The sequence below is a fragment of the Dryobates pubescens genome, chromosome 14, assembly GCF_014839835.1.
Source record: "Dryobates pubescens isolate bDryPub1 chromosome 14, bDryPub1.pri, whole genome shotgun sequence".
NCBI classification, from domain to species: Eukaryota; Metazoa; Chordata; class Aves; order Piciformes; family Picidae; genus Dryobates; species Dryobates pubescens.
In genome coordinates, this window is record NC_071625.1 from 1,718,159 (window position 1) to 1,745,022 (window position 26,864).

The window sequence follows — 26,864 nt, forward strand, 5'->3', positions numbered from 1 at the left end:
TTCTCTTGTCAAGATGTCCCAAACCCAGCATTGTAATTATCTCCTGTCATGTGGAACATTTCTTAATTCTCATGTGAGCCCCTCTCTGGACTCCCATATTCTTCTCATGACTTAGACTCTGCTTGGAACAGGGGTTGTGTTTTAATTCTGTATTTCAACAGCATGCAGCACAGTGAAATCCTGCTCCGTGATTACAGTTACTGTGTATTCATGTGACAAAACAATTGTGACTATCAGAATTAATGCTTAGTGATTGATATTTAGAGAAATGTTAAGGGAGTGTAAGATTTAGAGCAGTCTTAAACAGATTCCCTGCAATCCAAATTATGAATACTCCCACATTAGGGTCTAGAGAGGGAGTTTTCTGTCCCTGGCATCAAGGAGCTGGAGCAAGAAATAATGTCAGGGAACTGTAGCTAAGGAATCCTTAAAATTTACTACAGGGAAGATTGATCCATCCATGTGTATTGCCAAGAAAGAGCACAATTAAGTTTTCTCTGGAGGTCAATTATATGCCGAGGCTTAGTTTTACAAGGTTTAATGAAGGCAAAATCAGATGCAGCTGCCAAAAAGGAGTTATTGATCTACTGTGCTCCAGTGCTCCAAAAGCTAATGCAGTTTGTTATGCTGAGGGACTCTTTAAAATAGGCAAGGGATGAATCCAAGATGGATATCTGCCATCATGGTAATTTAAGTTGCATTCAACCCACCTATGATCTCAGCAGATTGAAGCCCTGAGTGTGATTATTACCATTACTCATAAAGTATATAAGCATGGTCTGATGCTACTCTTTGATCATAGAGTGACTGAGAGCAGCCTTCAGTATCCCAGATTGTCTACAGCAAAGTTGCTCTAAGTATCTTACAAATCACCAGGCATAAGCATCTTATAAATTGCCAGATAAGCAAGCAGAAGGCACAGGATGTACAACAAAGCTTAGCATCAATCCTGCCTGTGGTTTTGTCCACAGCACACACGAGTCACAGTACTTCAGGATGCTAATATGAGTGTTTATAAATGTACACATATACCTGCACCACTCTGTGCTTCTGTTTGCTCTGTAGCTTAGAAGAACATTCAGATAATGCTATAAAGATGAGCACTTATTGTACCATGGGACAAGGAAGGTGACTACAGAGAAACTTCCTTTTTTTCCTTTCTTACAACTTACATACTAAACCTGCTTGAAGTGCTCAAAGTGGACAAATAACACTAGAGCCTGATTTCCATGTTGGGAGCCAAAATCTGTCTCAAATAAAAGTCACTGCACAATAAGCACTTAATATCTCCTTTCTCTATCAAGCAGGGACTCCTGACTTGTGCTGCTTCTTCCTGGAGGCAGAGAGCAGCTAACAAGCACAGGATCACAAAGCAATTTCTGACAGAGGACTTTATCTTCTGTGAGGGGCAGCATTTTGACTGACAGGTAATCTGAGTGAAAGCTGGAAAGGGGGACCAGAGTCATGATTTTTGAGAGGCAGGATTTTTAAATCCATTAAACTGGGAACTTAGTGGGAGCCAGGAGAGAAAAGGAGGTCTTCAAAACATCCTTTCCCACATTAACATTTATCAGTCCCTGGAACACATATGCCAAGGCAGTCTTTAAAGACAACTGCCTCTAAATAACTGCTTTTGCTGTATTATAAATGTACTTGCATGAGTGAATGAATGATGGCACTTATGTATAAAAGTAGCAGATGGCTGTACTGGCCCCTAAAAGTAGTAGGATGCCTATACTGGCCCCTAAAAGCAGTAGGATGCCTATACTGGCCCATACAAGCCCAGACTGAGCACTATGCATTTGGATTCACTTTTTGTATCGTGTTTGTATGTCCAGGCATGTACATACGTAAGCTTGTAGCAAAGGAAACACGTAGCTCATCAGAGTGCTCTGTGCTTCCCCTGGTATGTATGAGCACCCTTTCACAGGCTGACTTATCCACAAGTAGTGCAGAATTAGCAGGATAAAAGAAAGTTGTTTGTTTTGTTCTGAGATTTTTCTGCCACTTTTGGGAGGGTGAGAAGGGGCTCAAGAATATTCAGCAGATTCCAAACTTGTCTTTTGCTAATGAAGAAAGGAACAATATTGGGTTTGCCTTAATGCACACCCAAAATGCCACTTGTTTACATTTGAAGTCATGGTCCAAAGGAACTGGGGCAAAATGTGTACATCTAGGATATTGTCTGATTAAAAAGACAGCCAAGTGTGCTGAAATGCTTGTGAACAGAACAGAGCAGTAGAGGTGCACGACTCTCCACAACACAGCTACTTACAACAGTTATTCACATGGAACAAAAAAAAAGAGAGGGAAGACTCTGCTTATGGGCATCAATTGTTGATCAATAGTCACATTTATCAGGATAAGAGGATTACTAAGTTCTCTAGTTCTGCCACAAATGAAAGTGTAGATATTGATGAGACACCACTCAGCAAAAGGTTTTTTCCTGAGGAACTTTACCATTTCTGATGTTTCTTATAGACTAACCCAAACTCTAGTCTAAACCAATTAAACAAAAATAATATGCTGCAGTTGCATGCATAATAATGAGGCAGGTTAGTGTGCTGCAGCATTTGGTATGCAGAACAAGTTCACAGAAGCTGAGAGTGAAATCTGCTTAAATATGAAAGCATCATGACTGAAAGCAAATAAAGCTGCAGGGAACACAGACAATAAGCTAAGCAAAGGGAACCAAAAGGGAAGACAAGCAGGGGCCTGGTACAGGACAAAGAAGAACAGGTCTACAGAAACAGAAATATATTTTACCTGTCATCCTCTTTCCCTTCCTCAGCTCGGTCTTCTTGAGCTTTTTCATCATGCCCTGATCCTTTATTTTCCTCCTTATCACAGTTCTCTGTCACCTCTTGCCCTTCCCCTTTTTCATTAATTTCTTGCTCCTCTGCTTTTTCCTCCTCCTCCTTTTCTTCCTCTTCAGGAAATACTCCATTTTGTTCATCCCCTTCCAGCCCTCCCTCTTTTTTTCCCTCTATATCCTTTGTCCTTTTGAGGTTAGTAACAATTGAAAAAGGCATGCAAAAAGAAAAAAAAAGAAAAGAATAAAATAAAGTTAAGGTCATGGAGAAAAGCATGAAAGGAAAGGACATGCAAAAGGAATGAAACAGAAACTGAAAGAAGCAAGCAGTCATAAGCTAAGCTATGCTGCCTAAGATTCCAGCCTACACTAGAGAACCTTGGGGTGTTTTCTTAGGCCAGCCTCTCTTCAAATAGAAGTTGCATGGCAGTAAGTCACATTCAGAGATGTCTACATGGCTGCAAGACAGTAACAATGTGATCCTAGCAATGCTCATTGAAGCAGATGTTTAAACAATCTTTTCAATGCACCATGAGAGCTCAAGAGAGCAACTTCCTGAGAATTAATCTAGGCTGACACTGAATTTTGCTGAGAGATGCAGGCGGGTTACACCTGAGAACAACGATCTCTCATTTCTTCTAGTGATTTTTGGTCTCTTCTACAATCAAAGCTCCTTGGAGTGTGCACAGGGCACAGACCAAGGAGATGCAGTTTTGCTTGCTATGTCCATCTTTTTGAAGGGTACGTCAATGGTTGCACCCTACTGTTGAATTGCACTGGTGTAAGTATGACATCAATTGAATTGCTCTGTGTAAGTATCAATTAAGACTTCTACAGAAGTTCAGCAGTTGTAGTTAGAAAGAAATGAAGATGCTTCTGAAGTGTTTGACACCAGTGTCCACGTTAAACTGTCCTTCCAGCCACGGTGAGTGTTTCACCAAAGGCTTTTACACAGTGCGAATCTATGCACGCCTAGTGCTCACTGACAGCAGGTGTTTGTTATTTTACTGCCAGTATAACTCAAGATGGCAGAACTTGGCTGCACAACAAACACCATGGAAGGCTTCAATAAATATCAGATGAAGAAGCATCAGATGAAGAAACCATCTAAACCAGTACCTTGCAAACACCCTGCAAATCTCAACCTAGGCAAAACTCTAATTTCAAAGACAAATACTGACAAAACCACAGTACTTAAAGCACACATCCATGGCTAGCACTACAGCTCCTGGTGCTCACCTTATTTTCTTGTTTCCTCTTGGTCTCTCTGACTGGACAGACATGTAGCTGGTGCTGCTGAAGCGCGAAGCACTGCTCGTCCGTGACACGGCGGAGACGTCGCTGACGTCGCTGTCTGAGGACTTATTGGAAACATTGTCTGAGCCTCGCTGAGCATCCCGTCCTGACCGATACTGTGAGAGGAAAGGGACAAACATAAAGATGTTGTCAGGGACACATGACCACAAATCAGCTAGGGGAATGCTCCCTGATGCTATCTAAACTGCCTTTTGCAGAATCACAAAATTATTGAGGCTGGAATAGAGCTCTGAGATCATTAAGTCCAGTCTATGGCCTAACACTGACCAGATCATGGCACTAAGTGCCATATACAATCTTGCCTTAAACACCTCCACCACCTCCCTGGGCAGTCCATTCCAGTGTCTAATTCCCCTTACTCTGAGGAAGTGCTTCCTAACATCCAACCTAAACCTCCCCTGGCACAGCTTCAGGCCATGCCCTCTCATCTTGCCACAAGAGCCTGACCCCCATCTTACTACAACTTCCCTTCAGGTAGCTGTAGAGTGTGATAAGGTCCCCCCTGAGCCTCCTCCCCTCCAGGCTAAACACTCCAAGCTCCCTCAGCCTCTCTTCATCAGCCTTTCCCTCCAGTCCCTTCCCCAGACTTGCTCTCCTCTGGACCTGCTCCAGCACCTCAAGATCTTTCTTGCGGTTAGAAGCCCAGAACTGCAGGCAGTACTCAAGTGCTGAGCACAGGGCAGAACTACATCCCCAGTCCTGCTGGCCAAACTTTGTCACCAGACTGCCTGAAGTTTTATAATGAAGCTTTTAACAGACACAGAATACAAGTTATGCCTTGGCTTCTCTTAACTTCACTCTGCTTTGCTATCTCATTCAAGCTGGTAGCTCAATAGCTTCATCCACAGAATTACTTGTGCAAAATTTCCAGCTCTTCCCAAGGTTTCACAAACTTTAGCAGAGATCTAAACCATCACAGAACCTTCTTAGCCCAACTCTTTCACCAGTGCACAAAGCAAAGCAGGGAGAGTCAGTGACTTGCCTGTGATGAGCGAGCTCATGAAAGATTGAACAGGAGACAGAATGTGCTTCATGCTGTCTATAAATCCGTGAGTCTCCTGGGGCCCAGCCTATTTACAAGAACTTCCAACTGACAAATGTCAGCAATCTCATTTTCTCAAATCAAACAGATGAGATTATCAAGCCAAAAGACAAGGCCATGCTCTACCTGTGCAAACTCCACACCTTGCTGAACAGCTAGGCTGGGATTCTGAGAGGATGGGAAAAGACTAGAGATAATTTGCACTGACAATGTACAATGCCTCAAAACCTGAACACCTACAATAGTGTTTGAGATTATTAACAGCATATTGCAAACACAGAACTGGCACCTGACTGGTGATCAGCACCACTCGACAAAGAGCAGTGTAGTGCAAAGGTATCCAAGTTAGATCTCAACAACATGCTATGGCTATTTGCTCTTGTGAGCTCTAAATTAATGCTAAGTTTGTGCCACTCTACAGTGCACTGTATGTATATACCTTAAATACAGGAAGATATTCTTTTCCCCCCCTCTCCTCTTCATGTACAGACATTTCTGTGTATACAGCAATCCTGTGGGTTGCTATTGGCAATCATTTCAGAAAAAGTAGTACTGCAAGATGAATTGTCAGTCAGCACCAGTGACTCTCTGGCTGACATGGTAAAAAGAGTACCACACACAGGACTGAAAGAAAACAATGGGAGAAAAGAACCTGCAGAATACATCAGTGGCGTGGTGAGCTCAGGGGGAGCAGCACTGCACTCAGCCACCTGGAGAAAAGAATTCACCCTGTAAAGTGGCAGACCCGTGAAGTGCTGCAGTGGAGGCTTGGCTATCACATTGGCCCTGGTTTTATAGTTTTAGAATCATTCCTTTCATGAAGTACACAGATCATCTCCTTCTGTTTGTTTGCAAGGAGTGTAAACTGGGAAATACTCTGCAGGACCATGCAGTGTCTAGACAGCATTTTAGAATGGCATTTGAGTGCCTACTGACCATAATTTTACACTTAGAAATGGTAGGTTGTGCTGCCTGCTTTAAGGCAGGGAAATGAAATGAAGTCAAGAAGAAAATGCTTGTGCAGGCTTCACTGTGCATCTGCTGCAGTCAGTTGCTCATGGGGCAGCTGGCTTCCCCATCTGTATTAATCTGCAGTGTTTTATTTCATTGACAAACCACTAAAGTCCTCTCCAGCCTTCAAATGTGAGAGTGAACTTAGCCAGCCATAAACCCACAGAGCAGCTCTGTGATTACAATGTTTAACTGTTGCAACATTTACTTTGTTTATTGGTGTTACTAATATTTTCACTTGATGAAGAAGGCAGGACATATTATATAGACATATTCATTTGAGAAGGTAAAAGCAGTGCTTAAACAGCTGTCCTGATAGTCAGAGACAACAGATTATACCAGGACAAACGGATTGCTCCTATTCAGCAACTCCTTTTAAGAGACCAGTTACTAGTGAGTTAGGTACATTGAGCTCTCCCTATCCAGTCCCACCCACCTAACCCTCCCTAGAATAATTCTGCATTTGTTATGAGTGCAGTCTGTGTTGACTGGGTGTAAAACTACCAAGACTGGGAATGACAACCTGGTGTACTGGATTACCACCATGCACTATAGAAAAGGCAATACAGAGCTGCCCTTGGGCCTTCAGTACTTGCTGAAGATCCAGCAGAGATCTACCTGCCATGCTGAACCCTGTGCTGCCAGGGCTACTGGCTCCCAACAGAGCTAAAGCAGAGCCAAGCTGTGCATGTCTGCAGGGACAGCTGTCATACTGACAGTGGCTACTGACCTCAGGGCAGACACCTCTAGAATTACACACCTCATATGGCTATCCTTTGGAGAAATAAGATAGACTGTAGTTGAGACAGAAATCATTGATGGAATTGTTAATTACAATCCAATTAGAGGATAGATAATTACTTGTGGTGATTCATAAAGTAGAAGATCTCAACCTGCAGATTCCACACCGAGCTTGCCAAAGCAATTCACGGAAATGAGCCCTGGGAAAGTTAAATACATGCAAGCAGCATGAAGCAGCCAACAGGAGCAGCACTGCACAGCATCGTTCTCAAGAGTCATCCTGCAGCACGCTGAAAGATCCAAACCCTATGATTTTGATTTTGTATGTCTCATTTACACACCTGGAGAACCTGAGCTCTTTAAACAAGCTTTCCATAGCACTGTGCTCTGTACAACAAATCAGACACTTTCAGAAACAAACCAACCTTAGAACACCTTTTGGGGTTTTTTAAGATAATGCACTAGTAACCATTGAGTCATATATGGTGAAGCTTGAGAACTGCTACAGCAAGGAGAGCAACTTAAAGGTAAATCATTTCAGAAATACAATGTGAGAAAAGGTCATCTGATCATTTTCTTGTCTCTTTTTTCTCAGTTGTATGTAAAGGTACTTCCCATCAAATGTTTTCCATTGGGTCACATAGCCCAGAAGTGTTATTTTGTCCTTACTATTTCAGGATGCTTTAGATTTAAACTGGAAAAGTTAATTGACCCTTTTATGAAATCTGAATGTCTTCATGGGCAAGATTTGTTTTGAAAAGCAATCTGCTAAGCTGCTTACCAAAGTTGCACCTAGAAACCAATACTAAATTGTCTTTCCTGCTGGACAAAGCTCAGATACTTAATATATATCCATTAACTATGCTCCTAATTGGTCTTTCTTCTGCTGCTGAGGTCTACTTTAGACCTTATATCTGACTTAATTTTGTTCAGGAAATAGATTATAATAGTGCACTGCATGTTAGTTGTTTCAGAAACTGCTGCCCAGAAGACCAAAGGGAACAATGCTCATTGGACAGAAGCCATCCTGACATTTCATTTTTGAAGTGGTTTCTTAAATTGCAATTCTATATAGAGCAGTTTCTGCAGTGCTCCTTTGCCCGCTGCCTCAAAGGCAAGATGGCACTTTCATTGTGCAGATATCGATTTTCATGTATTTATTTAAAGTGTGTCATAGTCTCTGGCTGTAAAACACAACCAGTTTTGCACAGCTGTGCATCACTTTTCCTTTGGTTTTTGTGTGACTGAAGGTGCCCCAGGGCACTGCACTCGACTGTATTTATTATATTCATTGTTCTCTTTGTCAAAATTTCACTTTCTTTGTTTTCTAAAAGTCACCAGCTGTATGATAAGATCAACTATCAGACTGAAAAGGTCATTACTAACCAAGTGCCATCCACTCATTATGTCTGAAACACTGCTACCATTTCCCATCCCTAAGTATCCTGCTGTAGGAGACTGCACACTGCTGAGGAACTGCAGCTCCTGTGACTGGGTCCTGGCCCTAGCATGGCCACAGGCTTGAATCGTCCGATCCAGCAACTGCCTTCCTTCAGAAGAAAATACTGGCATGAGGGCAGTGGGGAAGCCTCATGTGCACTGCTAGCTCCCCTGGTTTGGCCAATCAGGAGGTCTGGGTTGTAGAAGTGTGCCTGCCTCCTCTGCAGGCTAATTAAATACTCGGGGCTTTATTTATTTATTTGTATTTAATTCCAGCCATGGCAGTAGGAAAATGATCTCCTGACTTCCCCCACGATGGACATATACATCTCTTTTACTGGAATAAGGTTACATTTTCATTTCCAACCCCATCCAGGCTCATAATACAGGCAGCATTCTGGACTTTATGACCCATAAGGCAGTAGCAGTACCCAGTCTCTCCAAGCTGTTCCAACAACTGGAAGTCTGCTGCAAGCAGATGGATTGATTCAAAGGCGCCTGTGAATTTTTAACAGCAAGACGATTGTGCTGTGTTGAAGAATGGAATCAATTTCACTATTACAGGTTCTATCAAACAAGTTTTAAATCTTCTAAAAGCCTTTTTTCCTCTGAATTAGTAAAATAATCAGCTGGAGACTCTAACCCAGTGGCAGTTAAGCCTCTGTGCTAATATCTTAAGATTACTGTTCCTGTAGTGACGAATTCCAGATTGAAGCTGACAAAAAGAAACCTCCTGCTCTGCTACCTAATACAACAACCTCTGCAAATGTTTTGACCTTTTTGTTTTGGTGAAGTACCCCTATGTGAGTGAGAGGGCACATAGAGCTGCAAACACTCTGACACTTATTTCCCAAAAGAAACTGGTTTACAGCTCCTAATTCAAAGGGATTTTAAAAACTGTTTCACATTGCTTTAATCTATTGTTACCAGTCCTACATCTAGGACTACACAGTCACGCAGTTGCCCAGGCAGCTGAAACTGGCAGTGATTCCCAGCCATCTTTCTGGTTTATTTTTTAATAGCCTCCTGATCAGTTTTCATTTGCCAGCATTTACATAGGAGCATGCAACTCTGCTCAATGTTTTTATTGATTAAAATGTTGGGAAGACGTCTCAGACAATTGTCCATTGTGCTCTTACAAGAAGATTAAAGAATCATTCTGGACTGTTTCAATAGTTCTTTGCCTTGCTGACAAAAGCTCTTGAGCAGCCAGAGCACAGCAATTGTATGAAATATTCTGTAATTTCAACTGCAGCTCTCATGGTGAGTTCACAGCCTCTTAAAGGCATTGCACATTTTAGTTACCACACATCATTTGTATGAATGTTATTGGGTTCTTTGAGTCTTCCTTTGTTAATGGCTGCCTAATGAAGTCTGCCACTAAAAACCAAATCAAATACTTACTAATATTCACAACAGCAGCATTACTCTTACATAAAACAGAAGCTTGTAAGCCATTTTTGCAGTGCACAGATACAAATGAGTACATACAGAGAACATATATTTGTCTGGAGATTTCATACAGACAAGCCCAAGATGATGGCTGTGATAAATCTCTGCCCTGCATGGAATTTGTGGTTGGCCAACTCAATAATTGGTCTCTTGTGCCAGGATTCATCAAGGCACCTGAGGTACAGGTAGTCAGATCAGCCTGTGCCAGCCCTGCTTTAGCTACTGGCTTCATATGGCATTCATCAGTCCCTTGGGGGATTTAAGGACTGACTGGGGAGATTAATTCTTGCACTGCTCTGTTATTAGGTATATTACAGCAAGTGCCTTGGGCAACCAGTTCTAACGTATTCCTCATGACTGCTGATCCTTGACTTCTACTTTGTACTCCTGGATCCTATCCCATCTTCCTCCTTTCTCCTGTATTTTCCTTCTGACCAGTCCTATTGGCACTGTTCCAATCCTGTTTTCTCTTCTTGCAGTTCTTGCTTTGCATTAGGCACCCCTTGATTGCTTGACCTTGACCCTACTGTGCCTTTCTTGGAGTTCTTGTCCTGTACTAGCCTGAGAGAGGTACATGTGGTGGTGCTGCTCCTGGCAGTGAAGCAGTGGATCAAGTCACCCAAAGAAGTTGTGCATTTTTCATCACTGAATGGTTTCAAGATTTGAACAGATAAAAACCCTGTTCTCAGAGCTGACCTGCTTTATGCAAGGTTGGGCTATACAGCTCCCTGAGGTCCCCTCCAACCTAAACTACCCTGTAATCCCAGGTCAAGTTGATCCAGGAGCTGAAGAAGAAGACAAAGGGCAGCAGCAATGAGAAAGCCACCAGTGGATCACTGTCTAAGGACAACTGGAAATCTAGAGGGAGGCAGTCTGGTGGCAAGCCAAATAAAAAGACAGAAACTGTCTGCTCCACAATATATTGGCACATGCTGCAATGTTTTTTATAAACTCCCTAAGAGTACAATAGGAAATGAATTTAGGAGAGCACTAGAAAATATTCTGGGACTACAGGGACTTGAAAATACTTGGAGAACTAGAAAGCAGTAAGGCAGCTCTTAAGAAGTATTTGGGCCTTGCAGTGAGCTTGAGAATTAGCTTGTGAACAAGTTTGTCTTCCTACAGAAAACATTTGTTCCTGCAGTCAGTTTTAAAACACCAAGTGGCCTCTTGTTCTGATGCTGTTTTTCACACATGACTTCAGGAAGATCAAGACAACCTCTAATTTCAGCTGCACTCATACCTGTTCTGAAATCAAGATGTTAGGGATGCAGAACTAATTCACAAAGATAGCTTCATCTAGTCTAGGGAACTTACTGTGCTTATTTAATCTTAATTTAAGTCAGAAACAAATTTTATCAGTTCTGATAGAAGAGAGCACTGCAAACCTGCTGCTGGGGTATAGCAAGTTACCACAGCATTCCAAAGACTGTTCCAAATCGGAAGACACTCTTTAAAATCCCATCTCTCCTATGGAAAATGCTGCCTAAAAACCTGTTGTTTAAGGTAAAGTATAAGACAAGTAAAGCAACACAGAAACATCTTTAATCATCACCTCCTGAAAGGCAATCCAAGATCTATTACACACTGGAGTGAAAAGATAAGGTTTACAATGGCTTTTAATCTTCCTGGTTGTCTCATAAAAAGAAAATCAAATAAAAAAGATGGCAAGGCAACCAGCTTTTATCACAGGATTTCTGTTTCACTGCACTTTGTTTAACCCCCCAAAAATAGTATCAGGCATACCTGATAGTTCTCCCTTAACCCTACAGTCTCTATGTAACATTTAAATGTGACTTTCAGCAAATTTGTCCTGGGACACAGCACCTTCAAAGGAATTCATGCTGAAGAGAACAGCTGGATTGACACATGGGCCATCTGGTGAGTGCTTATTCCTGCAAGCAGAAGTGCCTAAGGACCATGAGTAACACAATTGCTCAAGAACTAGATATAAATATATCTATGATTCCAGTTGATAAAGTCCTTCAATACACAGCTCTCTGGTTAGCCTCCAAAGCCAAGCATGATTTAAGGGAAGGTCCTGTAACCTGTCTTCTTTGATCTCTTGCTTTCACTGATTATCATGACACGTCTTGGCAAAATCCCTGTACAATGAGAAACAGATGAACTCAGCTGACAATTGGGCTACAGATTCATATCTAGCTAAAGGAGAAACTATCTGCAAGATGTAGATACCACCATAGGTATCTTATACCTCCATAGGTATCTTATACCTCCATAGGTGAGTTAAACTGCTTAGAAATTGCTGATTCTCCCTAAAATGAATTTCCCGAGCAGCCTTGCCCTTGTTTTGCAAATGGGGGGAAAAGGCTTCAGGGAGATCCTGAGCATGCAAACTGCTCCTAGGGAGCAGAAAAAAATAAGCTCTTTCCTCATTATTCATTATGCTTCAGCTCTTGAAGAGGGAGTAATTAGAAAGCATGTATTAGTAATGTCTCTCATATCACATTGTAAACAGTAATAATAATTTACCTCTTCCCTCGCTCGTGAGATCAATTTGAATTCGCTTCTACAGAAACATGCAACACCTATTAACATTAATTAATGACTTCACCACATAGACCACTTTATCAGTTGGATAATAATATGTCAAATATCTGGAAATGAAACAAACAAAAATAATTCATTTGAACCTTCATGAGAAGTTCAGATCATCGCACAAGACATTTATATATGTTGGAACTATTCTGAGGTCCAGAGCTTCTGTGAATGTGTTCAGGGATCTTTAATGCCTATGGGCTATTACTTTCCTTAGCATAGCATTGGGATAGCATTTCCTGAATTTATCTGACCCAAAACTAGCTTCAAAGTAGGAAAGGAAAGATTTCTAACTGCCACCTAAAAGGCACCCAGGTTACTTCTTTACAGTAGCTGAACCTGAACAGCAGTCTATTTAGCAGGAATGAACTGACATTATCATCTCAGGGTACACAAAAGAACCCCAACAACTATGCCTCAGTACTTTGAATTTTGGTCTTAGAAGACCATATTCAAATTCAGGTGCAGATATTATTATTATTTAGATAGTTGCTTGAGATTGAACTGTGGAATCTGCAAATCAGGTTCTGCAAAAAAGATTTCACATGGTTTGAGGGGAGAAAAAGTGATATGTCAGATACATTGTACCATGCTAACACATCCTGAACTTCAGGACAAAACTCTGCGTTTTCCTCCTCATAAAATGGAAGAAAAGCAATTTCCAAACTTGAGCTTAAGGTTATTAGATGAAAAGTCTGTACAAATGGAAGGTAAAGATTCAGGACAGGATGCTCTTTTAGTGGGAAAAAGATTGAATGGAATGGAATGGAATGGAATGAACCAGGTTGGAAGAGACCTTTGAGATCATCAAGTCCAACCTATCCCCCAACACCACCTAATCAACTAAACCATGGCACCAAGCACCCCATGCAGTATCCTCCTAAATACCCCCAGTGATGGTGACTCCACCACCTGGGCAGCACATTCCAATGGCCAATCTCTCTTTCTAATAAGTAAATAAAATAAAATAATAAAATAAACCAGGTTCTGTTTATGCAGACTTAGAGTTGATTTGATAATTTTGTCTAAAATGTAATTTTCTACTATCTTGGAATGCTGCTAGTAGAACAAATCTGCTGTAATAATTTACCTGTTCTACTTTTTCTATTGAAAACGTGAGGAGGTTTTGGGTACCTCACTACTCTCTTCAGAAGTAAGGATTCAATTTTCAGAATTAGTTTTTCCTTTCTTGTCATTTCCTGCTATTCTTCATTGATTCCAGTGAAATCCCTAGTAAAACATCCTCCATCTGCAGGAGGAGGATACTGTTCCTTGTGGTGTATTACCAGAGAAAATATTCTAATGCCTGATAGTAAATCAATATTCATTCTTGCAAGCAAAGATTTACTTCCAACCAATGACAGTCAGAAACACCACAGGTTAGGAGGGCCACAAAAGTAATTTCCTATCTTAGTAACATTCTCACTAGAAGGGTTGCTGAAGGCACTAAGGCTGTAGAAATGAAAGACCTCCCTGTGCTGAGACTCCAAGGTCCTGACCCTACCTTCATTAGCTCCACTGTGCAGAACCAGCTTCTGCAGAATAACGGTGGCCTGTTACATATCCATCCAAGTTCTTCAGATACACAACTTGCAATACAGATGCCTAAAGTCATAGCTATGATCACTGAATTTAACTGAAGAGATTATGTAGTTAAGCTATTTAAGCAATAATAATTGTAAAAAGCAATGCCTTTGGGAAACCTGACAGAGACTTAGTTTTTTTAACTTGTATGACAGATGACAGAACTTCCTCAAACCACCAATCTGTTGTTTAGAAAAAGGTTGATAATCTGCCAACATTCCCACTGATAACTTGGAGCCTGGTATCAAAGGAAACCAATCCATGTATAAAGAGAAGTGCTCCCAGAGACCGAACCAAAGAAAAGATCCACACTGGCAAATCCACTTCAGGGGCCTCAGCAGCAGAGTTACAGGTGGTAAGAGTGAATGCTGGGTGCATCCTCTGTCTCAAATGTGCCACCAAAACCATGAGAGCAGCTGGCTGCTGCTGGCCCAGGATCATGCTTTGAAGCTGCTGCAGGGCAGGAGAACCAGGGCAGGAGGTACATGAGGTGAGGGTGGGCAGCCAGCTCTGCTACCTCTGAGCCTGATAGTGCCTGGTGGCCTCTGAACCACCACCTGTATAGCAGAGAGACGAAGGTCCTCCTCCTTCATTATGTTTCCTACACATAAGCAAGCTCCATACAAGCACTGCCCTGGGATATCAGGTCTATCCCTTCTACTCATGTGCCAAGTCTTCCTGGATTTTTCAAGGTCAACAGTCTAGCATATTGATCTGGCAAACTCGTTTCCATTTAGCTGGAACTGCTACTCTACCCCTGGTCTCTCTCAAATGTGAATAATGTCCGTTTTGTTCTTATTTAGCCTGGCACAGAATGAAGTAGCACAAACTGCAGTCTGGTGTGATCCTTGTTGTCATAGATTATTACTCTGATTTCTTGGAGCTCCCTGACTGTTGCAGCAGTTCCATTAACTTCATATCTTCTCTACTTCTGAATGTCAAACTTTGGCAGCCAGATATTTAGCACGTATTTCCCAGTTAATTCTCTTTCTCTTTTCCCATAGATTTTCTCATCTATTATCGACATAGCAGCAGCTTCAGTACATCTTAGGTAATTAATTCAAGTACACTCACGACACTTTGCACATTGATACTTAGTTCAACGGCATCTTGGAACTCCCCAGCTTAAACTCAGATAAGAGCTGCAAACAGAAATAATTGAGTTTTACCATGGAAAGACAGATAGCCACTCTGAACCAAAGCAGACTGAGCAGTTTAGCAGCTGAGGAAGGAAAATAGCTTCTATCCCATAAAGGATAAAAAGGTTTAAGATGAGCTGCAGTGATTGCTCTGGCTGAAAACTGCTATAAACAGCACTCAGGTGAGTTTAAAACGTGATTATTAAGGGGGAAATGACAATCGATTCATTGATTCTGGTTTTGATAGAAATCTTTTGGTATACATTTTGATGAGTGTTTGATGTATCTTTCTTTGTCAAAACAGGGTATTTTTTTTCCCCTGGAGAATATTTGCTTTTTGCAAAAGAGTGCTTAACTCATTCTGTAAAAGCAATGCTCAAGGCTCTGACTTATCTTTTTCTGTTGGCTTTGGTTTGGTTTGGGGTTTTGGGGGGTTTGTTTGTTTGCTTGGGGGCTTTGGGGGTTTGGTTTTGCCTCTTTTGCTTGTTTGTATTTGCTTTTTTTTAAAGGAGAAACAATTGAAAGTCTCTTTTTCCCTCCAATAAGCTCCAAAAACTAGTGGATATTCAGAGCCAAAGCAGACTGATGATTTCATATTTGTTTTTACTTTCAGGAGTAATTTTATCTCTCTGGGCTCCACTGTAAAATTAAAAGGTACTTGAACAACATTTTATAACACATTTGACCTCTGCTTTCTAGATATATGATTAGCAACAGAAGCTTACATAAAAAGTAGGGAAATGGCTGAGCAGAGAGAGTACCTGCTGACAGAGAAAGACAGCCAGGATCAGTCTAATTTCAGATGTTTGTATTTCAGCCATAAATGACATGAGATGTAAATGCAGAATTCATTTTTACCACAGTGCTGCATGTAAGAACACCCCAAATCTCCAATAGAGACACAGATACTCATGACTAAAAAATATAAGTTATAAAAGCATCAAAACCAACGTAAGAGAAAACTTGTATTAAATGAAAAAGAAAAAAGGCAGCACCAGATACCTTTGCTGAGAGTTTGCATATCATTGCCTGAAGAAGAAAACACTAGAGATCACACCAACCACCACAGCTGTATTCAAAGCCACTAAATTACTCTTAACTCACCAGCAAGATAGTCTGATAAAAACAGAATGCAAAATACAGAATTGACCAGGTTGGAAAAGACCTTCGAGATCATCAAGTCCAACCTATCACCCAACACCATCTAATCAACTAAACCATGGCACCAACTGCCTCATCCAGGCACTTCTTAAATGCCTACAGTGCTGATGACTCCACCACCTCCCTGGGCAGCACATTCCAATGGCCAATTACTATTTCTGGGAAGAACTTTCTCTTCACCTCCAGCCTAAACTTCCCCTGGTGCAGCTTGAGACTCTGTCCTCTTGTTCTGGTGCTGGTTGCCTGGGAGAAGAGACCAACCCCCACCTGGCTGCAACCTCCCTTCAGGTAGCTGTGGAGAGCAAGAAGGTCTCCCCTGAGCCTCCTCTTCTCCAGGCTAAGCAACCCCAGCTCCCTCAGCCTCTCCTCGCAGGGCTGTGCTCCAGACCCCTCCCCAGCCTTGTTGCCCTTCTCTGGACACAACAGTAAAGAAGACATGCTTTGTACATTACCCTGTGTCTAGAGCTCATATCAAGAATTTAATTTAACTACATTTTTAAGTCTTATAATTGAACTTCAGATCCTGAGTTTAGTGTTTTGGGTTGGTTTTTTGTTTGTTTGTTTTTTAAGAGGTATGTATAGGAGTACTAAAAATACAATCTGTAACTTTATCAGTCATGAGGAAAAAAATAGAAGAAAAAAAAATCAGTTTCATATTTGAGCAGCTTCTGTGAAGAGTAAGCATCTTCCTCTAAAGCCTCTGACTTCCAGAAGTAGGGAAAAAAAACTAGGAGGTATAATACAAACTGCCTGTTTTAATATTTTAACACTTAATATAATTTCTACTGTTAAAACTTTTCCTTCCCAGAAAAGGATTTTTTTGTTTTTAACTCAAGGTAATCACAAAGGAAATTCCATTGCTGCTGACTTCCATTTAAAGAAAGAAACAGAACAGAAAGGTAAAGAAAATTCCACCTGCTGGCTTCCTTGAATGTTGCTTAATACCTCCTGAAGGACGTTTTTCTCAGGCATGGCACACGCTCGACTGCCTGCCTTGAGCCAGCTGACAGAGCTCAGAAAGCAAAGTCACTGTGTCAAACACTGAACAGATTTCAGCCAGCATTTGACACAGGCATTCCAGCTCAGGATTCCAGAAGAATTTCTGTAGGAACCAGGTGGATAAATGATACTTACTCATTTTCTGTCTCTGGATAACAGAAGCACTTAATTAAGGGGAATCGAAGCAGTAAAGATGTTAAGCTGGAACTCTCCTATGGTTTATGGGAGTTAAGGTACTCATATGGCTTTAAAAAAAACCTATACATTTATGAATACCTTTTGAATTAATACATGCATGTGAAAATTCAGTGCTCAGTTCCACAAGCTCATTGATGGGATGAACCATTCCTTTTCAAATGCTGAAACTACACTTTGGCTAAAGAGTAAATTAACTGTTTATTTCTGGAGACCATTTGTTTGAGGTATGCAACAAACCAAGGACCATACTCATAATTCCACTTACAGTTGTCCTCTTTCATACTTTCCAGCAATACTGAAGGTATAACTCCAAAAACCAAACCAAACAACCACAACAAAAAGATAAAAGACGTGGAGTAAGGCCCAATCATATGGTGCAGGTTAAATGAGAAAACAAGGATAGGAACTGTTCCTTTAGGTAAAATTACATTCTGCGCAGCTCCTTCAGGGAGAGGCCTTTTAGTCTTTTTCACTCCATACCAGTCCTACTTCTGACACAAATTTCAGAGAAGCATTGAAAAAAACAAAGCAGGAAAAACTAGCAGAACAAATCAGGATTATGCATACAACACAAAGTCATGTTTTTGTGGTACATACAAGCACAACAGCCACGAGAAGGTCTGCTCACAACATGAAGCTCAGCTCTGAAGGGTAACACCTTCCTAAGTCAACAATATAGGCACACAAAAAGAACTCTACCACAAGTGTCAACGTAAAACATGACAGCACAGCAGCTCCCTCCTGCATGCTAATGAAAATCTCCACACCTTCTGCAGCAAAAGCTACATTTGCAACACACCCAAACAATCATGCAGCACATCCTCACAGTTTTAAAGTGGTTTAAGCCATTTGTTTTGTCAGTTCGAGTTTCTTCAGTAACATCATTTTGATGTGGGCTTCACTAAAGCTATTCCTGTGTTTTGCCACACTGAAATGTACATTGTAGAAAGTAGTTATATCACCTAGTCTACATTACCTGCAAAATGGATAATCATAGAATTGTCAGGGTTGGAAGGGACCTCAAGGATAATCCAGTCCCAACTCCCCAGACACGGGCAAGGACACCTCACACTACAGCAGGTTGCTCACAGCCACATCCAGCCTGGCCTTAAAAACCTCCAGGGATAAGGCTTCCACCACCTCCCTGGGCAACCTGTGCCAGGGTCTCACTACCCTCATGGGGAAGAACTTCTTCCTAAAACTTAATCACTTTCATTATTTCTTTGCCTTCAAACATGAAATGGCTCAGTTTACAGTGCATTTGTCATTCCTTGGAGCAAGGAACTCCATCCTGGAAATAAAAGTCTAAAACACATTTCTCTTAGTCAGCTTTTATAGGTCAGAAGTCTTGTGCTTGCTACTCACAATCTGACCTCAATTAACAAAGTCTTTTAGAGGACACTAAATTAGTTTTGCATAATAGAAGTTTAAATTGAAAGCATCTTGATTGTTTTAATTAACACACTGTGTATGACATGACCCTGTTCCAGATAGCAGGAAATTTTGGGTAGTATGTTTGAGGCTGTACTAATAAGTAATGATTCATATTTTCTGGCAAATTACCACAGCTGGGTTAGGAGTTTTCATTGGTGTATAAAACACCTTTCCAAGAGCCACTATTAAATGAAGTACCACTGCATCTTGCAGTTTTCTACAGATCAGGATAACTCTGTGTTCAGATAGATGAAAGCTGTGAGCAGGTTTTGACAGCTCTCATTCCATCTATCACTCTATAAACCTCTCTATTTCCTTCTCTTTGAGTTTTTCAATCATGGCCCTATTGTTCCTCCCAATGGATGATTACACTGCCACTTTTCTTTGCTTCAACTTACTCTTCTTAAACAATCCAGATCCCTGTAACTCAAGGGTTTTGCTGCACGCTTCCAATAATGTCAGTATAGGTACTTTTACTGAAGGAACCACCTCCCACTTCATCTATTAGTATCTAAATGGGTATTGGACATTTTGTGGCTTTTGAAAACAAAACTCCCTTGCCTTAGAATGAAAATCTTGTTCCAGCCTGGAATCTGATCCTGCTACCTGTTTGTACTTGCTCATTTTCACTTGCCGACTCCTCTCTTCCACATCCATGGCACCTGTTAGGTTAGAAAGAAGGGGGGAAAAGAAAAACAATAAATCAATAAATACACAGGCAGTCCTCAATTCCAAGTTTAAAGTTATGCTCATGAAAGTTCTAACACAAAGAGGTGCAATCTGATTTACTTAAATTTCAGTGTACATCGTTTTAGCCTCTGGATTACAATTATTCAACCCGCCCCCAAAGAGTTGTCAGAGGAGGAGAGCAGAAGTGAGTTAGCAGAATCTTAGTGAGTGTTGTACCTTCTACACACTTCAAGTGAAAAGAGCTTTGCAGGCAAAAAAATAGTGATAAAAACGAAGTGTAAATGGAACCCAATGTTTCCAGGAAATAAAATTCTACTATTTCAAAAATTGTTCAAGAGAAACCTCGTCCTTCAGTAAGGAAAAAAAAAAGGAGTGCAAAGACAACCTGTTTGTTTTGGGTTGAGAGATCCTGGTTCTGCATTTATGGTGTGACCCACCACACTTCCAAACAAGGAACAACCCCAGGCTAGCAGACTGTCAGTTTACCCTTTGAGCATCTCATTAGTCTGCTCAAATCCATTTAAAGATGTTTAAGGGAATGTTCAATAGCCACCCACTGGCATCACTCCCACATGCTAATGACACACAGATTCCCAGCTTCAGGATCCACTCCTCTTGGATCAAATACTATTAGCAAATGATTGGACCAAGTGATTAGTCTCAGATAGGGATGGATTCTTGTTATGTGATTTGGGCAGCAGTTGGTATTAACCAGCTGGCACTGTAACACCACAATTTGCTGTGTGAAATCATAAGGAAGTAAGTGCCAGAGTTGAAGTAGAAGAGAGAGAAATACAAAAATGAGAGGAAGACAACAGCCCAGAATTAAAAACAAACAAACAAACCCCAAACCAACAAAACATAAGCAGTAAAAGCATTCAAACAAAATCCAGTTGTCTATTAGACATACACAGGCTTGATTCTCTTCCACTTTTGCATGATATAAATCCAGAGTATTTAGCATTCTGCTGAATGCTACGAAGTATTCATTCTGACTGAGGTTTGTCTCAAACTTTCCATAATTTTAACACAAAAATTGCCTAGGATTACAGTTTCAAAATCCCACTGGTCATAAAGGGAAGTTTCTGGGTGTTACAAATATTGAACAGTCTGCACTGTATTTATGGATCTGAGACAGGAATATTAGATTCCAGTGTACCACAGAAACCTGGTTTAAACTCTAAACCTCAGTTCTAAGTCATAATCCAATAGTCAAGTGGGGCTTTGCAAAGGGCCTCTTCAGGGTCTCTGAGTTTTACATCTTTATTAACAACAGTAAGAGCAGTAGCAGGCACTGTGAGCCCTGCCTGCTAAATCTAGGGTATCTGGAAGAAAAAGGGTGGAAGGAAGAGGGAATGTGAAAAGGCTAAACTGTGCTGACATCTATAAATATTCTGGCTCCTGATTTTTGTATTGAAACTCTCCACCTTTACTCCCTACAAACAACACAAATGCAAAACTTCATCACAACTTTTAGGAGAAATGATAACCAAGAGCATTAATTAAAAAGAAGGAGTGGTGTTTTAAAAGAAGAATCAGCGGTTTGTAGGAAGAGACAAAGTGAAAAAGAGAGCAACAGATGAAAATTCCTCAAATAAAATACAACTACTTTTTCCTATCACAATTTCCCTCAGATGTTTTAGATTCCAAAACAGTATTTGGATAGGACAAGGAGCAATGAATGTAAGCTGCAGACAGGAGGTTCCACCTCAACACAAGGGGGAACTTCTTTACTGTAAGGGTCACAGAGCACTGGAACAGGCTCCCCACAGGGGTTGTGGAGCCTCCTTCTCTGGAGCCTTTCAAGGCCTATCTGGATGTGTTCCTCTGTGAGCTGAGCTAGACTGTATGGTTCTGCTCTGGCAGGGGAGTTGGACTCGATGATCTCTTTGGGTCCCTTCCAACCCCTGATATCCTGTGATGTGCCAATTTATCATTAAGATGCAATGCTGGTTTTTGGTTTTGTGATTGTTTTTTTTCAGTAGGAATCTAGTTTTTAAAGCTCTAAAGATTTGGGTTATTTTACTCTTGAAAACAAAAACTTTACACTTAGAAAAATGATATTTTCCTTCTTCCAATGACAGAGTAAGACAGAAGTAGTTTTATAGTAAAATAACCTTTGCTCCAAAAGGAAAAATAATCTCCAGTGGTCATTCTTCAGTAACATCAAGAAGACATTTTTCACTAAAAGGGATTTTGTTTTTTTCTATTTTTCTTAGGAAGTTTTCTTATTCAATAATCACCTCTGTGGTGTCCAGGCACAGAATGCCACATTTCAGGGTGAAGTAACACAGCTTGAGGATAAATTAGAAATTTCAGCACTTTGAAAACATTAATTCTTCACTAGGATCAGTTGGCACAGTGAACGTTTCCACAAAGCTAATTGCCTGTGATCTGCAAAACCAAGCACTCTGAAATATGCCATTGGAAAGGGGAGTGTAACCCTTCAGGTGAGACCTCTGTAGCAAAATAAGCAAAACTGGTGGCTCAGTTTAGTCTCAGGATAAAAACAAGACAGCAAAATTTAGGGGAAAAAAAACCCAAGCCAAACAAACCACAATATTCAATCCCCATATAATCTCATTGAAAGGAAATCCAACTCACTATGTAGCTCTGAAGCTGCCTTTAACAAGTTAATTCACTTACATGCAAAAAATAGAGAATCCTGAGGGCAGCAGAAAGTTCATAATGCAGGAGATCAGCTTTTGTTCTGTGCATGGAAGTGACATGCGGAAAGAGTGTGCAGGGTTACTGGCTGCCGCAGGCTGATCTCTCTGTAACTTAAGCCAGATGCAACCCTGGTCTGGGTGGGAGGAGGGAGGTTGAGAAGGCATCACAGCACTTCCCATGCATGTGGTGGAAATGCAGGGCTATCATCATCTCTGCTTCTGCTGGCAGATCTAAACCTCGATGTGAAGGTTTAGCTGGAGCAGAAAGTACTTCAAGAGAGCTCAGTAGCTGCCCAATAGGAAGCTTCAGCTCCTAACATGATTTTGGTAACCAAGGCTGAACATCAGTCCTACATTAAGGTCTCCACTGTGATCATGAGGTGATTGAGAGTATGTGCAGACGAATCAGAACTAACTTGCATCTAACCATTAGTTATCAACAGCAGTGAAAATGTGTGGCATAAGCTTTCACACCAGTAGCACAAGGCTGGCTGAGCCCTTGTATGGAGCTGGGCTCATTACACCTTAGGCAACATGTTGGAGTTTTGCTTATTTTGAACTACTATTCAGTGTTTAAAAAACCACCAACCAAAAGAAAAAAACAACAACAAACAAAACACAAAACAAATAAATACATAGAATACATAGAATAAACCAGGTTGGAAGAGACCTTCAAGATCATCGTGTCCAACCCATCAACCAATCCAACCCACCTAAACAACTAACCCATGGCACCAAGCACCCCATCAAGTCTCCTATGCTTGACCTCCTCCTCTCCTAACCTAACCCTGGTCTCTGTTTTCTCTCATTCTTTCTTTTATTACCTTTTCCAGTGGGAATTACTGACTGCTCTACCTACTATGGAAGGTGGTGAGGAGTTTGCTGTGCAGTGGGGCTTCTGGAGCACTGACAGTAAACTGTAAATCTGGGGTATGGAAGTAGAGTGGAGTTTCTCTTAAAATATTAGGAAGGACAGTTTTGGTTAGGCATGGACAAGAGGGATACAACATTTGGGAGGCACAGCAGCTTAGGCATAGGGGGAAAGTAAGAGACTGAGATTTTGGAAGTCAGAAACTTCTAATAGAAAGGCAAAAGGCAGTGTGCAGGTGAGCACACTGTGCCTGCACTGGAGAAGACAGAAATCCTAAGGTGTATGAGAGCCTTCTTAGCTGATTCTGGTCTCTTCACATTTCTCACCCTGATCTGACTCCCTTAAAAAAGCAAAGGAAATACATCTGGAGAAGCCTTTCTTCATTATTATTTCCTAGTGTCTGTGCTGAAATCCTCAGAGCAGCGATCCAACTCAAAGGTACACATTTGCTTACACATATTAGATCAAAGAACTTAAGGGCAACAACATGAAAACATTTTGAATAAGTCACCCTACCTGTATCCCCATTCTCTGGATCTGCTTTCTTTTCTTCTATAAACCAATGAAAGCAACATGTAAAAAAAAAATAAAGAAAAAAAAAAGAAAAGAAAAAAAGGAGGGGGGGAGGAGAGAGAAAATGCAGAAATAATAACAATAAAAATAACATAAATCATGCATTAAAAAGGAAAAGTAATAAAACCCAGCAAATCAATTTAATTAGATGAGTTTAGTCAACAACCAAGTATGGTACTCTGCATCCAGAGGCATATTCACTGCATGCTAGTGTTCACATTTGTGCACTCTTATCGAAGACTTACTGGAGGGAAGCCGTGGGTATTTTGTGCACTTCCAGAATCATTAACACACTCAACAGAGAAGAGAGCAAGGCAGGTGTCACACACAGTTAGTTTACAGTTTCCTTGAACAAGACGACACAAAACCAAAAGGGCAACCTTTGCTGGTGCTGTATGCTTTATGCAGGGCACACACAACCTGCACTCTAATAGCTCAGGCATCAAAACTGAATGTGTCAGAATGGTTTCCAGTAATTACTTTAAATCTTCATGAGCTTAATGCATTTTCATAGCTTCTGCAGGTTAAAAAGGTTTGCTAATGATATTGCTGCAACTTGTCTCGGAGTTAGAAAAGGATGAAGAACAAAAGACACTAACAGCAATACTCAGAACCCAGTTAAAGCACATAAATCCAGCTAACTGATGCCAGCAAACATTCTGAATGCGTATCAAAGGTTGTAAATGGCTCAGGGCACTCCTCTGTCACAAAGAAATGGAAATCCGTTGGATTGCTATCAAATAGTTTGGCAGCCCATAAATACTGCACTCTGACATCCAAGTTTTGTAACTAATGTGAACGAATTTGAAGTCAAATAAAATTTACTTTAATTAGAAATACATTAACTTTTAAACAGACTCTGTTTCTTTTTCTTACAGTCAGCCAAAATGATATTAAATTCAATTAGAACAGTTCCGTGAATATGGAGCAAACCCCTCCAAGCTACAAACCAAAAATAGCATGCTTTCTGAGAATTGCTTTGATTTGTATTGAGGGTTGCTCACAAAATTATCATCTGCTTTACAGTACAAAGAATGAAGAGGGAAGAGTTGTTATGTTTTAAGGAAGTAGCATTTTGTAGGTAGGTAACAAAGCAGAGCATGAAGTTATACTTAAAGAGAAATCACACTGGGGAGAGGTAGAAGTGTAAGAAAGGAAAATGTGCTCCTGCTGAGAGCATAAATGGTGTGCCACACTTGGACAGGCTCTGCCACCCCATCCTGTGTGGGATCAAGGTTATTCTGCTCCTAGTGGCATTGTTAGGCAAATTAATGGGAAACAGAGATGGCAAGTTACAGGGTTGCAGTTTTAGAAATCAGTGGATACCAAAGAGGGTCTTTTAATCTCTCCTATTCCCTCACCTTTCCTACTCCATAAACACAAGGTTATAAATAAGGCCTTTTGCATTCTTCTGCAAGCAGCGTGGCCTATGTTATCTGTATGGGTGTGGATGTTGCTGGGAAAACAGCAGAAAGAGCAAAATAGTAGTGTTTGCTTTCCAAGCTTTCCATTTTGTCAGGTTTTATTTTTACATTACCATCACCAATTTAAAAGCTACAAATACAACACTCTCCCCTACTGCCTCACTGCTTTCTAAAGCAGAAGGTAATTTGATAGCAATGCCACTGATTCGACATAATGCAAAACAGATGGAAATGTAGAGTCTCTTAAGTACCCTAAGGTTTGAGCTCAGACAGAATGATGACATTTCAAAGTTATTCCATATGCAAATAGTATACACAATCACTCCTGGCAAAAAATGCCTAGAAGTCCACCCATCCATCCCTACATCCGGATGACTTTCAACCATGGGTCTACAAATAAAGACATGGTCAAAATAAGGGTTTAGGACACCTGTCTGACCTTCATTTGTTCTTGCTTTATGCTTAACAAGGAAAAAGATTTCCAAATGGATTTATAGAAAGGAATACTATAGTATTAACAAGCATAAAATTCAGTTAAATGATTGACTTTTAAAGTGTAATTGAGATTGTGGCATTGATTACAAATCTCTACAGTAAGCAAATCCTTTAGATTTTTATAAGAAAGGTCAGCACAGTGGATTCTACTCTCTACACTGAGGTTTCAGTTCTGTTGTGAAGGTCTATCTGAAAAAGTATGAGAATGAACAGATGATGGAGTTGAGAAAGACCTCGCTTCAGTTCAGCAGAGCTGAGCAGTATCAGCTGAACAACTGTCCACTGAACAAATAAAACAATGCCAATTTCTCAACAGCAAAGATCTTCACAGTAGCTATGGACCGCTTCAAAAAGCTCAGAGCAGGTTCAGGATCTTGATAAGAAATAGTAAGCTTTTGGTTCCTCCAGTTACTGGGTGCCCAAATCAAAAAAGCTCTAGAGTCTAAATGTCTTTAAAATGCTGAAAACCAGTAAATGGATCTGCATAGCACAAAGTGACAAGAGCCACCAGAGTCAGTCCTAGAAATCTCTGCCAATTCTTCTTATCATCTCGTTAGTTCATATTTTTCTTCATCACTCTGATTAACCTTGGTTTACCAAGGGGAAAGCAAATACTGCATCCTATGATGTAATTATCTCAATTTAAGAACTAAAGTTTTCCAGAATTAACCTATTTAGATTTTAAAAAAAAAATAAAAAATAGAAAGAAAGAAAAAGGAAAAGGCAAAGGAAATTATTTCATGAAGGAGACATTTCTGTATAGTAGAGAAAATAACTCTGTTTAATCTGAATACAGATATATTTCCAACCTGGTTTATTCTATGTATTCTATTCTATATTGAAACATATTGAGGAAATACAGAGATGAGCTCTAGGGATAGAGAGACTGAAATGCTGAAGGATTCTCTCTCAAAACCTTCTTCCACCAGCACAGCTGACATTATAAAACAGTACACACAGACACATTTCCCTGGTCCTGTAATGCTCTATTCTTTCTAATGTATCTAGTAGGCATCTAGCAACCTGACAAGTGTTTAGAAGATAATATGAAGAGAAAAGAATTCTAAGAGAGAGGCTTATAAAAGATCAGATCAACAAGAACTAAAATAGACCTAAAATGGTCCTGAGTGTTTATAATTTCTTGGAAATGCCTTAACAAAACAAGCTCTGCTGTTCTGATGGATACATGGCCAAAGAACCCTGGCAGGCTTCACCCACCCTGCCTCAAGAGGTACCACAAGCAGGGAATCCTA

The 26,864-nt window shown here is 40.6% G+C and overlaps 1 protein-coding gene across 50 annotated transcripts in view; it reads right to left on the reverse strand.

Moving 5' to 3' along the window:
* Window positions 1–26,864, reverse strand: part of RIMS2 (regulating synaptic membrane exocytosis 2) — a 379,504-nt gene that overhangs the window by 57,532 nt on the left and 295,108 nt on the right. For 32 of the 50 annotated variants that reach the window (XM_054167288.1, XM_054167286.1, XM_054167293.1 and 29 more), the window contains 4 exons: window positions 23,636–23,671; window positions 19,451–19,551; window positions 4,052–4,224; window positions 2,767–3,000 (listed from right to left, as the gene is read on the reverse strand). The exons of 1 other annotated variant lie outside the window; for it this stretch is intronic. In XM_054167288.1, coding sequence (XP_054023263.1) covers window positions 2,767–3,000; window positions 4,052–4,224; window positions 19,451–19,551; window positions 23,636–23,671 — 544 coding nt within the window. The remainder of the gene's footprint in view (window positions 1–2,766; window positions 3,001–4,051; window positions 4,225–19,450; window positions 19,552–23,635; window positions 23,672–26,864) is intronic. 17 more of the 50 variants (XM_054167301.1, XM_054167290.1, XM_054167289.1 and 14 more) reach the window with 6 other exon arrangements.